The 14,501-nt window shown below is 42.0% G+C and overlaps 1 protein-coding gene across 4 annotated transcripts; it reads left to right on the top strand.

Annotated features, from left to right (window-relative positions):
- The first annotated feature begins 1,962 nt into the window (after positions 1-1,962).
- Positions 1,963-13,566, top strand: LOC137789567 (pleckstrin homology domain-containing family A member 7-like). 4 transcript variants are annotated; one of them, XM_068583271.1, is made up of 24 exons: positions 1,963-2,199; positions 4,440-4,509; positions 4,602-4,700; positions 4,801-4,873; positions 4,956-5,056; positions 5,864-5,982; positions 6,072-6,284; positions 6,407-6,707; positions 6,873-6,932; positions 7,063-7,215; positions 7,655-7,714; positions 7,816-7,896; positions 8,006-8,158; positions 8,335-8,433; positions 8,576-8,684; positions 8,859-8,932; positions 9,458-9,562; positions 9,643-9,727; positions 9,987-10,036; positions 10,531-10,644; positions 10,734-11,129; positions 11,587-11,708; positions 11,808-11,914; positions 11,996-13,566. In XM_068583271.1, the coding sequence occupies exons 1-24, from the start codon at positions 2,159-2,161 to the stop codon at positions 13,168-13,170; spliced, it is 3,960 nt and encodes a 1,319-aa protein (XP_068439372.1). In that variant the 5' UTR covers positions 1,963-2,158; the 3' UTR covers positions 13,171-13,566. The 4 variants fall into 4 exon arrangements, with proteins under 4 accessions (XP_068439372.1, XP_068439371.1, XP_068439374.1 ...); XM_068583270.1 differs by having other exon boundaries at positions 10,528-10,644; XM_068583272.1 differs by lacking the exon at positions 1,963-2,199 and adding an exon at positions 3,819-3,898 and having other exon boundaries at positions 10,528-10,644.
- The last annotated feature ends 935 nt before the right edge of the window (positions 13,567-14,501 follow it).

Here is a 14,501-nt window from a genome sequence, read left to right as displayed (position 1 = left end):
CAGTAACAATGCTGTCTCTCTCCTCATGTCATCTGTACATCTGTAGTGGCTGGAAGGGGTTTCAGCTTCCATTGTTCCTTTGAGAGCTTTTAACTCCGTCGAGGTTTTTGATATTATTCTTGACAAGAGACGGTGACACACTTCTCACCTTAAAGCACCCGACAGCTGTTTTCCTGCAGCTGGATTAGTAAAGCACCGCCTCTCTTATGTACGGCATCCAAGTCAAGGCACTTCAGTTCCTATCTTGAGAATATTTGAAGAAGAACTCCACAAAACGCTGACGTAAAAAAAAGAGCCATCATCTGGGGAAATGCTTTTGTATTATTATTGAAATCTTTTAAGCCCTCACTGACTGATTTTAAAACAATATGATTATGTCTTTTATTGAATTCCCACATTTTACATCTTTACTTTAGATATTATCCTAAAACTTGTGATTGGTTGATGTCCACTCTCAGCTGCCAGAAGTAGGAGTTCGACCCTGTGAAACAGAAGATAAGTCACCAGTAACGTTGGTCACAACTGTAAAACGTTGCTGTTTTGTTAAATTTGACTCCAAGGATGAAATGATATTGTAACAATGGAATAATATTCAAGAAGGTCCCTGTAATAATAGTTGTCCGCATATCTGATGTTAACTTAGGACTTAAAGAAAGGCGACCACCTCTCTTCTGGACCTGTCGTCATCCGTCCTTCTCACCACATCTTCTCATCAAGGACATCCTGGATGTTGAGTCTCACAGAATGAAAAAAGTAATTCACTTTTCTTGGTGTTATTACTTGAGGTCTGTCTGTTACTGCCACCTCCAACAAACTAACAACAACAAGGATCTTTGAATTACTGGTGAGGAAGTGAGATTAAGACTTTCAGGAGTTAATGCTGTCATTGAGTTTTGATTTATTTTTGTCTTGTTTAGTCACTTAAGTCTCATGAAGAAACAGTGTAACAAAGTGAGAGTGACACATTTCATAAAAGGTTTTAAGTTAATAAAATACAAATTTGCAGGATGATTTTGTTAATGATATCAGGATGAATTGACTTAACTGTGCTATAGTTACAAAAGCTTAGTATAAAATCATTAAATCCAGGAACAACAAGTGCCCTTGGACATATCACTAAACCCGGACATGAGAGAAGGCTCCCAAGGTCGAGGAAGCAGATTCTTCCGTCTTAGAGGAGACTGACGGTGGACCTTCTTCTGGATGCGCTACATGCTGTCAAGAAAGCTCCTGACGCTTAACAGGTTTCAGCTCTCACTTTTATATTGATCCTGTATGATGTCGTACAACAGAAGAAAGATCAAAAGAAGTATAAAGGAAAGCAGAACGGACTATAAGAGTTGTAAATGCAGGTGAGGTCTTTTATTGAGTGGGGAGAACCAGAGAAGAAGATCCAACGACTCCAGTCGTGATTTTCAGCTGGATTGACACTGAAACAGCTTTGTGATAGCGTTGTGTCAGGTACTAGCTTGAATTTATAACATATTTAGAGAGAGCACTGTGACTCGTTGGACTCTAACAGATCAGACTCAACAAAGTTGACTTTGACCAATTTCCTTCTGGATCTCACCTGTATTTACGAAATGGTCTCTGTTCTGCTTTCCTTCATATATCTTTTGATTTCTCTCCTGTTGTACAACATCAAAGGAAGAGCTGACTGCTTTCAAATACTTAATTGAAAATGATTTGTTTCTAGTTCAAGAGTGATCATTCGAGGCTGGCATCCAAAGTCTTTAATCGTCATGAAGTTAGATTTATATAGCTGAGAAATTACATTCAACTAATGCAACAGCTGTTTTTTTTTGGGGGAAAATTCCTAAGTCACAAACCCACACTCAGCAAAAGACAGAGAGGCTGTCAAGGGCAGGGTGAGGGAGGGACAGTGAAGAGGAAGGGGGGGAAGGGGCTCACAGAGAGTGCACTGTTAGAGGACAGCAGAGTGTTACCAGCCAGCGTAGGTAGATCACCGCACAAACACTGCAGCTACCAGTCAGAACAGAGAGAAAGAGTGAGAAACAGATCGAGAGGTTCACACGGGCGAGCGGAGAAGCAGAGCGCAGCAGGAGAGGGTTGTGTGCTGTTTGGGCAACAGGAGCTTTGGAAACCAGGAAGAGGGCAGCCAAGCCTGAGGAGATGCTGTGAGGAAGACTGCCAAGTGATGGAGCTGGAAACTGCCAGCAGGCGGGCACATTTAGTGAGGTACAGCAATATGGCATCTTTATTGTAATTAATGTCTAATTGGATTGTCTGCATAGGCTTTAAATAGTTCAAAGCTATCGCTACAGAACTACCAGCGTATTTTAGTGTTGCTTTATGAATCCTGTATTTTCATTTATTTGATGAATTTACGTTTCAGTTTGTTATACATTTAACAAAAGGTTCACAGTGTTGTAAATTGAGTCCTGATGTGTTTTCTGTGGCTGAACTACTAGAGGCCCGCTGGGGCACTGTGAGGGCTCTGAGGGCTTTGCCAAGCTGCTATATTTCAGCTGTATTTCCTGCAACTGTTGAGCCTCCTATTGTCCAACTTAAATGTGTAAAGTCATATGAAATATCCTCATGGGGCACTCTTCTCAGGCAGTCAAGTTAGTAGTTGTGACAGTGCCTGATGTCACAGCTTTACATCTCAAAGTCAAACTGATACTGATTCTTTTGTTGACATTAAAATACATAAGAATGTTGGAGACATGCAAATGTTTTTGTTGATGGAGACGGAGGATATTTTATTCAACATGCTCTGTGCCCAACTTCACATGATGCTCCAGAGTCCTTTGGGCACCACAAAGCGCACTCTGTGTGGTACACAGACCCACCATTTGTCCTCCCTTCTATCCCTCTCTAGCATTTTAAGTCTTCTCCTCCGCGAGCAAGTGACCCCCGCTGATTAAGGAGATTTTGCAAATATTTCACAACACCCACGTAACCTCCAGCGGCTGCGAGGTTGTCTCTGCTCTCATCTCGTACAAAGACTTGCTTGTTTGTCTCTCGTTTACTCCGTATCTCTCTCGCGGAGGATTGTGGTTTACACCGACAAACTGCGGCAGCTAAACCATTTGAAACCTCTCGGTCACCCACGAGTGCTTGTGAGATGTTTCTCATGAATTTTTATCTTCAAGTTCATCTGTACTATGAGGGTCAACAATAACTCTACAGTTCAAAACTGTAAAGCTTATTTCAGGCAGCTACAGCAAGTGTAACTTACAGCAAACCATTTTAAACTCTATATATATATATATATATATATATATATATATATATATATATATATATATATATATATATATATATATATATATATATTCTTGAATTCCTTCCATGTCATGTAACATGTAACAATAACTAAGTTGATTGCATAAAAAACTGGGTTGCTCAGTATGCGCAGGTGCAGCAAAACATGCTGTCATGAGGTAATGAACAAGACGGCATGACACAAACATGTAACACAATGGACCTCACCCCGCACGTTTCCTTCAACAGGCCATTTTGACTTTCCCCACTCCACACACTTTTATTTTGGTTTCATGTCTTCAGCAACAATCCACGCTGTAGTTCTGCAGTTCGGGACACATTCCAAATCTCGTCTCTCAGACCCGCCCGTCCCGTCTGCCAGATTGGTTTTCACACAGTCCCGGGGCCCCTCCCTGCTTCCACGGCGATGCAGCTGTCACCTGTCAGTTTCGAGGTGGGGATGCGCATCGGCCTGTTGTGGCTCAGAATAGAATTGTGGGAGAGTTGTTCACTGGAAGTGGGAGAGCCCAACACCAACACCAAGAGAGGATGAACAGTTGACCGGGGAAAAATCTCAACTATACGAGAATGTGGCATTTGTGTGCTGGGTGCTGTTCATGGAAGTGACTGACTGCTTCTACAGAGGGAGACTCTGGTTCAAACTGTCTTGGTAAGGCCTAATGTCTTCGCCTCACTCGGAGCAACCGGTTTATTTATGTGTGTAGAGGCATGAGTCTTGTTCAGTACTGTTTACAGACAGTGTATGGCAATGAGGAAGTGTGTTTTCCGAGGTTAGGGTAGACAACTATGGGGATCTTTTTATCATCTTTTTATTGTGTGTTCATTATTTACTTAATTGAGCTTTTATTTAAAAAATCCAGTACAATTTAAATAGTTTGTGTATTTTGGTGTGTGTGTGTGTGTGTGTGTGTGTGTGTGTGTGTGTGTGTGTGTGTGTGTGTGTGTGTTTGTGTGTGTGTGTGTGTGTGTGTGTGTGTGTGTGTGTGTGTGTGCGTGTGTGCCCTATCGGTGTGTACTACTAAGTGAATACTGTATGACCTTGAATGAAGAAATACTTTCCTATAAACACGCATATGAAACACTCAGGTTAGCCATCAGTTTGGGTCCTTTTCTAATCACCTCATCCTTGTTTCCAGAGGCTATCTGCCTGTTTTAACTTTAATCTACATGTTTTTGTGTTTCCACTGCAGAATGGATGACCAGGACAGAGTCAGCCAAACATCCAGTTTGGCCACCATTTCCTACTTTCCTGTCATCCAGGTTAGTTTTAAATGTTCCATGTTGCAGATGTGAATGACTTACTGTGATACTGTCAATGCTCACTAACATATTGTTCTCTCTTCGGGTGACAGGAAAGTGATGGAAAGGTGCAAACATTCGGGAAAAGATGTCTGGCTTCCAAGAGAGACCCCAATTGTCCTGTAGTCATCAGAGGATGGCTCAACAAACAAGTAATTGTTCAAACATAGTCTGCTTGACAATGAACTACTTCATCATATCATGCAGGAGAGTAAAGCAAAGAGCGGCTCCTAACGGCTCTCCCTCCTGCAGGACAGCTCTGGTTTGAAGCTTTGGAAGAGACGGTGGTTTGTCCTCTCCAACTACTGTCTGTTCTACTATAAAGGTACACAGCGTTTAGCCCAGCAGCTTTTCTTCAATGAAATCCTTTCATGTGCTCTGACTGAACAATGCATCTCTTCTGCCAGACAGTAGAGAAGAATCTGTGCTGGGCAGCATCCCACTCCCGAGTTACAAAATCCTGTTCTGCACCCCACGAGAATGCAAGAACAGAAAGTTCACCTTCAAGGTATCATCTTTATTCGTCCAATCAATACATTTATTTTAAGTATGACGTTTTAAACCTGTTGTTAAATGTTTTATGCGGAGATTATGTTTACTTCACTGAACAAACCAAAGGCGTCTCAATATGTACTGGCATCCATCCGATCAGGTCAAATTAAGGGTTCACTGGTCAATTTGGAGTTTTGTGCTTTTTTGCTTCCTTAACGTCTTCTTTCAGGCTCGCGGAAAGAAAACATACAAAATACACATTAAGGCTTTCATTTGACTACACTTTGTATATTTGCTTCTCTAAATTTCTTCAAAATTCACCAAAAGAAAGCAATATGATGTAAAACCTTGGAGAATTTGAGAATGAAGTTGTAATAATTTGAGGGAAAACGCTGTAATATTAAGAGACAAAATATATATTTATATAACGTTATACATAACGTTATATAATTTAAAAAAACAATGTACCTGCCCTGTTCTCCTGTGCATAATTGTTCTATGCTGAAATGGTCGCATTGTGCTCTTCAAAGAAAGTGGAAAACTGAACTAACAGAAAACACTTCTCACCATCGTGTCGCTTATTCAATATGCAAAAAGTTAACTTCACCACCTCCAAAGAGGAACAGCTCAAAGCTGCTTCCCCAGGTTTTCCAGAAACATGTTGAGAAATGTGAATTTAAGCAAGATTTTTAATTGGTAATACATCAGTATTGATGTATCTTGGTTGTGTCCAATGCATTCAGATCAGTTCAACGATAGTATCAGGATGGTTCTCCATGGGAATGATCAACTGTAACACTGTGAATGATTTCTGTGAAACTAGGTGGTGCACCAGGGAATGCGCTCTTATTTCTTCAGCGCTGACACTCAGGAGGACATGTTGGGTTGGGTCAGAGCCCTCAGTCAGTCTGCTGCAATGGAGCCAAACAGCTCCCTGAACAGGTACAGCGCTTCCCTATGGACATGAGGTGCTGCGCAAAAAATATCAAATATTTTTTAGCCTTTATTTTCTGCATCTCTTATAATTTCAGGCGTTGCTCGAGTTATCAGGATTTCACACACATAGGTGGCAGCAGTGAGTCAGTGGACTTCCCTAAACCCCCCTCTGATGGAGAGGGTCCCTCCCAACGACACAAACACGTCAACAGGACTCTGAGCGAACCGAGTCATCTCGCTGGCGGGAGGATGGAGACATCTCGCTCAGAGCCGAGGGGGAGGCGGAGTGTGCGTCAGAGACACAGCAGGTCGTCAAATCATCCCTGTGTGTGAATGGCACATATTTAATCCCAGAGGTGTACTTGAAGGGAAAATTCTCACCAGAAATGTACAAGCTTTGACATTTATGCTCTGTTTTCTCTCCCAACAGAACACCCAGCCCTCTCGATTTTAGCAGAAGACGAGCTTGTGGTCCACACCAAGAGGAAGGCTATCTGCCTGGCCAACACACACCACCAATGCAGACAGAAATGATGGGAACAGGTTCTTTGACCTCGAGAGGTCAGCTGGGGTCACGACCCCACACACCAGTGGGAAGGGTAGACATCCGACCTCACGATGACTCGGCCATGGCGCCTCAAACCCTGTACTACGCACCTGCATCCCCTAAGCTGGAGTTCAAATCCACCCCAAACACTCCAGTCACGGAGAGGTGGCCAAACCTATGCAAGGTGTTTTGTTCATCTTAATCATAAACAATGCTCCAATAGTCCTGATATGATGTCAGAGTTGATTTGTATCACGTGTCTGTTGAAGTGTGACACATAATTGCTGCAGTAGCCCTTTAACAAAATGTTGTATCACCAAACATCTCGAATCTTTTTGATTGTTTACAGCCTACACCTACCTATGGGTCTGTCCATCATATATCGAGTGGGAGACGACATTTAGGAAAGGTGATTACCGTACAAACAATATATTTATGGCATCCATACTCGTGTTCAGCAGTGTAAAGTGGCATTATAGGTTTTGTGTAACGCCATGTGTTCTTTGTTCTTATCGCCTACATACGGTCTCTTCCCTCAGACCTCCTCCACAGGGGCAGCTGCAGACTTGCTGCCCCCTTTGCCCCCCTCATCGAGAGCTGCACATGCTCCCCAACACCCACACCACCACCATCACCACCACCATCACCATCACCGCAGCAATTTATCTGTTTGTGTGCTCCCGCCAGTTATGGTACAGCCCTCGCTGCTGCGCTCTGTGTTCCATGTGGCGTCCTGTGTGCTTTGAGTTTAAACCTGCGATGTGTTGTTTGTATGTCTCCTCCATCATGTCGTGTGATAATGTTACATCTAACCATGGGGACAAATTGGTTTATGTGAGCAACAGTGTTTTTGTAGACCTTGTAATATGATATGTGGAAAGTATGTCAATACTTTAATATCATATCGTGCTCATTGTTTAACCTTTAGCTATGTTGTGCTTCATGAAACAGATATTTAGCAGAGGGCTGAAGGTTGTGCTTTACTTATTTGAAAGACAACAGCTTAGTCTGCACGATGGATTATGTTAAAATATTATCTCATTAAAGTTGTATTTACAATAAAATTATGACAAAAGGTGAACGGGAGGAAGCAATATCCAAATAATACTTTGTAACCTTGATGCCTTTCAGGCCCCAAAGCCTGAGCTCAGGGAGGCCCCACCAATCAGGCCTCTTGAAAGTGATGCAGATGTGAGTATTCACAATTTTGCCATATATCTCTTAGCTGTCCCCAGAATATGGTGCAGTTATTCATCATCTTATAAGAGGTTTTTATTTGTATTTTCCCTCAGGTTGTGTTGACAAGGTTATGTGGGTGTGACAAGCTGCTCCAGTCTCTTTCGGTAGAGCTGGCCCAGCTACAAATGGATAAGGTGGGTAATAATAAGACTACGCATTTAAGACTATTTAGAATTATTAATTACAAACAATATGTTGTGACTGATTTGTGAATAAAAACACAAGTTTTCTTTCCTGTTGCAGGACAGCGTCCAGTGTGCGTTAGAGGTGTCCAGACTTCAGCTGGATGAGTGGAAAAGCCAGGGGCCCAGGGCCCAGGAAGAAGCCCTGACCCAGAAGGCTTTGCTCCAGGAAGAGCTGGTCACAATCCGGGCTCGGATGTGTGACGTATCGTTGGTGTGTAATTAGCACCGAGGACATGGTGCCAGAATGACATGACTAATGGCATTACATGAATAGTTTATCGATGGCATTAATCATTCAAAGGGGATGTAACAAAAACAATTCGACTGTTTACTTACTTGTGTCATCATATTAATTCATTTCACAAATCTTCTGACCTTGTGGTACAGGAAATGGAGAGTGTGTGGAGTCAATATGAGAGAATGGAGAGTGAACTGTCGGTTATACGTTCACACCTTCAACACGTCTGTAACTTTGGAGTGCCACAGGTATATGAAAACTACACAAACTGGAGTGTGTCATGTGTGTGTGTGTTTTTATAGTATTGAGCCACTGACCTGATAGTGACAACAGAGCTCATGCCTGAAGATGCTTCATGAGTAATATCTTTGGTTTCTTTCTTTTCATCAGGACCAGTCTCAGGCCCAGAGAGAGCTGTGGATGATGGAGGACATCTTAGCTGGACTAAAGAGCAACAGGGATCACTTCCGCTTCCTGCTGGGACTGCCGAGGCACCACAGTAAGCCTCGCCTTTCTCTCACTAGCACGCTGAGGAGCTAAGATTGTAATATGTGTAAGACAAATACGGTGTTGTTTCAATGTTTTGTGGTGGTGGGTTTGGTTTGGTTGATTATGCACGACGTGACTATTGATGAACGGTGTCAACAGCGTGACCTTTTCTGTCTTCCCTCAGTGTTCCAGCCGACATCTTCACATCCTGGGTCCCCTGGATCTCCCACTGAGAGGCTGCAGAGTGGACTCCCGATGGTACAGTACTCCTGTCCATTGTTTCTTTGTCAGGGACATTTGCGCTCTGCTTGTGAACAAACGTGGAATTGTTGTCCACTCAATGCAAAGGTCAAATCCATCTGCTGCTATCTGATGAGATCTTTAGTGTTTTCTTATAGTATCGCCGAAGCATTTGATTTTTCAATCACAAAATTGCAATGCATTTTACAACATATAGATCTAATTACTGCTTATTATTAACTTATTTATGATGTGATGGCTTTATATCTTTGCTTTAGGGTGTTTTATGATCATAGGCTACTTGCTCTATGAAAATGGTCCACGGTGGATCAACAGATAAGCAGGATTTGCAAGCCAAAATTGGGCCATTTTCTCCCTTTAACCAGACATTGTTAGTGACTAGTTTGACAGTTGGGATGACAAGCTTGTCTAACATGCCGAGGATTGATATGGCATCTCTAAACTATGTCGAGGCATGCATCAATCTGTATCAATCTGCAGTGAGATTTTCTTTCATATCACTTGTGACAATGACGCCTGCAGGATGTGGACCAAGAGCCACCACTCCGCCCCCCATTGCCCCAGGAGCTACAGGAAAGCTTCCACAGCCAGGATCCGGGCCATGGCTGGACAGAGTCCACATATGAGGTGTCACATATTGACATTATCAGTGACAGACATTATCAGGGTAGAAATGTTTTACAATTCTTTCTCTTCTTATGTTTCAGGGAGTCTACAGCCACACTGTTGATCCTGGGCAGAGAAGAGGAAAGCCGGACCTCCTTAACGTGAAAGCACCAAAAGACACATGCGGTTGGTGCAGACATACAAATAGAGTTCATTGAATGAGTGATATTAAAACAGTGGCCCATAGATTCATATTTTCTGACATATCAAGTATTAAAGATCTTTAATAAGTGTTTTATGCAAATGGTTATTTTTTCAGAGCCCAGCTTTGTTTTGTCTTCTTTTCACCCTCCTATTCACTATGTTCAATCTCTCCTCCCACCTGTCCTCTCTCACTCCCTTTGTCCTTCTTCTCCTCTTTCCTCTATTTGCCTTTCATCTTTAGAATCCGGTTCAAAGTGGATCCCACCAGATACAACAAATCAATCAACCAAGGTTTGATTCTTCATAGTTTGCTATGTGTTGGTCATAAATATATCTGGATGTATGCTTGTGATCCAAAATGCTCCAAATTTAGAAGCAGTCAAAGCAGATTTTTCCTCATTGCAGGCACAGCCAAATTCCAATTCTTTGATTCTCTCATCTTCCTTGCAATTAGGGCATGTTGCAGTGCCTGTTGTAGGCGAGAGGGGGAGGCAGAGGCACACGTCTCAGTGCAGTAGATCAGTCTTCACACGTTTGCCACCCAACCCCCTATCTCACATGCTCCCACACACACACACATACACACACGCGCACACACATATGTATACATACAGATGCCTATGCACATAGGGTATAGACACATGCGTCTGCACAAACACACAGCTGTAGTAACATTGATTTAGATATTCAAATACATGGATTCCGGTTCTTGCTTTACCTTTTCTCTATGCATATTGCTGTGTCGTGAGGTTCATAAATGACTCATTCTACATATTTTCTAGAAGATGAAGATGAGCGAAGAAGAGCAGATTGATCGGATGAAGAAGAATCATGAGAGGTTAACTAAGAAGAAACCTCCCATACCCCCTCCAGGTCAAAGTTCAGAGACAAGAGAGGAGGTTAGCCAAATCATAAATCAGTATAACAGACTGATTTACTACAATATACATCAATATACGTTTACTAATCCAACCTGGTATTTCCTCAGACCCCTTTTCCTTTAAGAGTGACGCGAGTTGTTACAGCTGTACTGCCATCCTCTATTGTGGCCAGACGAGTTTCTGTGGAGGACCCTCCGCCTGAACTCGACAACCCGTTGCCCGAGCAGATACCACCTGAGATGCAGCAAAGATTGTCAGGGCGAAAAGGGTTGAACAAGCAACCCTGGGGTCTGTTGCTGGAAGATCAAAACCAGTCCTCGGCAGAGATGCACCAGGATGAATCTGTTATGAGGACAAACAGACAGCAGCATCAGGGAATATTGAGGTCTTCCAAGAAGGAGAAACGTTCAGAAGCCAACAGAGCCGAGCCAACCGAGACCTCAAGGAATCAAGTTCTAGACCAAGCGGGTGTAGGACGTGGAAGTGAGAGCTTGGACGTCAGGGTAAGAAAGAATGAAACACATTGAAATCTCAGGAAGGCCTTTAGGACATTACTTTACATTTGGCACAAATATCCACTTGGACTCAAGGATGGATAAACTGATTAAATCTAGGTTGTTAGTCAATGTAACCTTACAAAACACATAGACATGGCTTATAGGGTAATAAGATAAGACATGGATGTAAACTACTTTAACTCCTCCAAAAGAGAACAGGACACTAGAGGACAGCTAGTGTTTTGTTGACGTGGTAAATTAACAAATATATACATATACAGTATATTCCTATTGTTTTGCCTTTGCAATTTAAAGACAAGAAAACAGTACACTTTAATTAACAAACTACTACAAAATTACAGAAATTCAAAAAGAAGTACTCATGATTTAGACTCCATGTTTTACACCTTTGGTCTCTGACAGCCCATGACAGCTGCATTTTAATGTGACACCACTTTAACAGGCAGATGAACGGCAGTCTGCCCTGCTGACCCCTGACATGGACCCCAACCTCTGTCTGACCCCTGAGCAGCGAGAGGCCAAACTTCGTCGTGTGGAACGAATACGGGAGAGAGTCATGAGAAGGTAAGATTTCTTTTGTAATTATTATATTTAAATGCATAAACATGCACTTTGCATAATGCAGTATGAAAGTGTTATTCTATCCATCCGTCCATCTATCAGTGCAGTCAGACAAAGAGCTACACTCAATCCACTGCCTGTCAGGGGGGAGGGGCAGGACGTTCATCAGGTTCCTGCTGACACATCGAGAAAACAAAGGATAAAATCAGGTACATATTTACCAACACAACATTATTTTCTAGCTGAATGCTCTAACTGACTGGCAAATTGTGGTCCGTTCCTGTTTTCAGACCATATGGTGTATGGAAGCTGTGATCACATCAGAGCCTCTGCAGAACTTCAGCTTTCTAGTGGAACATCTCAGGAGGAAGATGTTAGAGGCCGCCACGGGAAACAATCTAAAAGTCAAGTCAAAGATGGAGACAAAACACAGCACAAAGATCACAGTGTAAGAACAGGGGTCGCTAAAAATAAAATCAGACGTCCAGCTTCACCCTATCACATCTCCTCTATGACTGTCTATCAGAAAGATGGAGGCAAGGGATTTACAAGCTACAAGGGTGTAGAGGCACAAAAGCTTGAAGAACCCGTTACTGATGATAGTGAAAGTGATATTTCTTCCTCCGATCTGAGAGCCAAGTGGTTCCTCTCCACCAACCAGTGGCTGGGGTTCATACCTTTAGAGATCCCTGGCATAGAGGAGATATCAGACGTCGAGACCCAACCAGCATGCACAGACGATGCGACCGATTCCAATGAAATGTCGTCCGCAGTCAGTGAAAGCTTGGAGAAAATGAAAGAGAACCATTCACTCTTCTATAAGATTACATGTGACCTTACTATTTCAGACACAGATATTACAACGCATGATGGGAATTCAAATGCCCAAACGCCATGCAGGCCAGATGAAGAAGTCCTGCAGATCACTGAATCTGTGACGGACGAAGCGACCCATAATGTTGAGAGATCTTCTAAACAAGAGAGCAAAGAGTCTAGCCTGCATTTCCCATCAGACTTTAATGAAAATATTCACTTAGTTAATAATGTACTCAAGGATTCAACCAAAGCAGTGTTAAATACCTCAGCCAGTCCAACCAATGAGGCGTGTGTTTATAAATATAACCCTCAAAAAGAATGTGAAGACACCTCAAGGGAAGACACTCAGTTGGAAGTTAGAGACACTGTCCAGAGCACCGCCTCTGATCCACCGCTGGATGAGGAACATGGAAAGGCAAGAGAAGAGCACATTTTGGCGAAGGAGTCAAAGGAAAGGAAGGTGGACCAAGAGAGAGCTGAAGGGCCGAGGAGATGTCATAGTTTAAGTGAGGAGAACAAAGAGACAGCCCAAGAAGAAGGAAACAACCACTCCATCCCTCCTTCCAGCTCTCTTCATCAGGGTGTAAGAGTGATTCGAAGTTCCTCTTTTGGTAAGGCACGAGTTACAGTATTAAGGACGAGTTTGTAGACAAGAACAGCGAAGGCTTAAAGAGCTTAAATGAACGAACTCAGGAAGGACAACAACACAGTTAAATTATGATTTTGTTTAATGAAAATGCCTGAAGATCAGGACTAAGTGATTATACATGGTAACGTGGGAACATACAATGTCAGAAATTGTCCTAATATTTGGTAAACTTGAACATTTCCATTATACAGAATATTAGGTTTGAAACGGATGCAGTTAAAATAGAAAGTCTTACAAATATGTCATGAGAACAAAAGCTAAATCTAATATTGGTCTTGCACAAATTATGTGTAGAAAACATGTCCAGTATTAATTCATTCCTCTCAAAACATACATCTAACATAACACGGACATTATAGATGATCACTGCTTGTGGATGGCAACATAACCCTTTTATTGTCACTGTAACACAATGTGTTTTGTATCTCAAATATTAATAAACATGTAGTGTGCTACATAAAGACACCGACTCCTGCTTATTATAAATATATATATATATATATATATATATATATATATATATATATATACATATATTGTTTAGTGAAAACCCCATCGCTGCAGCTCTCCGACGAACCCTGATGCAGAATTAAACAGAGACAGTAAAAATGCCTTTGTCACTTTAAATCCTTGCCGTGTCTCAGTCGATGACATCATTGTCTGAGAACACATTACATCACCCCTTCCCAGGCTCTCACTCTCTTAAAGACAGCACCACCTTATGTTAACTGGGCTACACACACATATGCACTTGTACACAGAGAGAGAGAGAGAGAGAGAGAGAGAGAGAGAGAGAGAGAGAGAGAGAGAGAGAGAGAGAGAGAGAGAGAGAGATAGACCCGCTCATCTGTTTACAAATGCAATATCAATATCAACATGCATACTAATTCAGGACAGCATCCATAGATGTGGCCAATTTCACAACCGCATTCAAAATATACAATTTGGCATTTGGATGTAACAACATTTACTCTAAACATATTGCTATGATTGAATATTGTCCTACCACAGACAGTGGAGGCATTCCTGATAACATTTTTATAACATTCTTGTGTATTTTTTCTATTATGCAGTGTTTATATATCAAGCTGCATGCAGCATAATTGGGAACATATGACCTCACTACTATGACAGTAATTTATTTATGGCTGACTTCCATACAATTATTATTTTTATATAAGATTTGAGTGATTATTGACTTTTTAAATAAGAATATTAGGTATTATTACTAATACCCACATGGGGTTCTTCTCATGATCAGAAGTTGGGCCTGCAAAGCATCCCCACACACACACACACACACACACACACACACACACACACACACACGT

This window comes from Clinocottus analis, unplaced genomic scaffold, assembly GCF_023055335.1.
Source record: "Clinocottus analis isolate CAN_PGR_092001 unplaced genomic scaffold, fCliAna1.0.p SCAF_19, whole genome shotgun sequence".
NCBI classification, from domain to species: Eukaryota; Metazoa; Chordata; class Actinopteri; order Perciformes; family Cottidae; genus Clinocottus; species Clinocottus analis.
This window is presented reverse-complemented; position numbering and strand designations above follow the sequence as displayed.

What these genes read in the sequence shown, in the direction of transcription:
- LOC137789567 (XM_068583270.1), top strand. Translation starts at nt 2,159, where the DNA reads ATGGAGCTGGAAACTGCCAGCAGGCGGGCACATTTAGTGAG. An exon ending in AGGCGGGCACATTTAGTGAG is followed by an intron (nt 2,200 to 4,439) that starts GTACAGCAATAT and finishes TTTCCACTGCAG; the next exon opens with AATGGATGACCAGGACAGAG. An exon ending in CCCAGCTACAAATGGATAAG is followed by an intron (nt 7,897 to 8,005) that starts GTGGGTAATAAT and finishes TTCCTGTTGCAG; the next exon opens with GACAGCGTCCAGTGTGCGTT.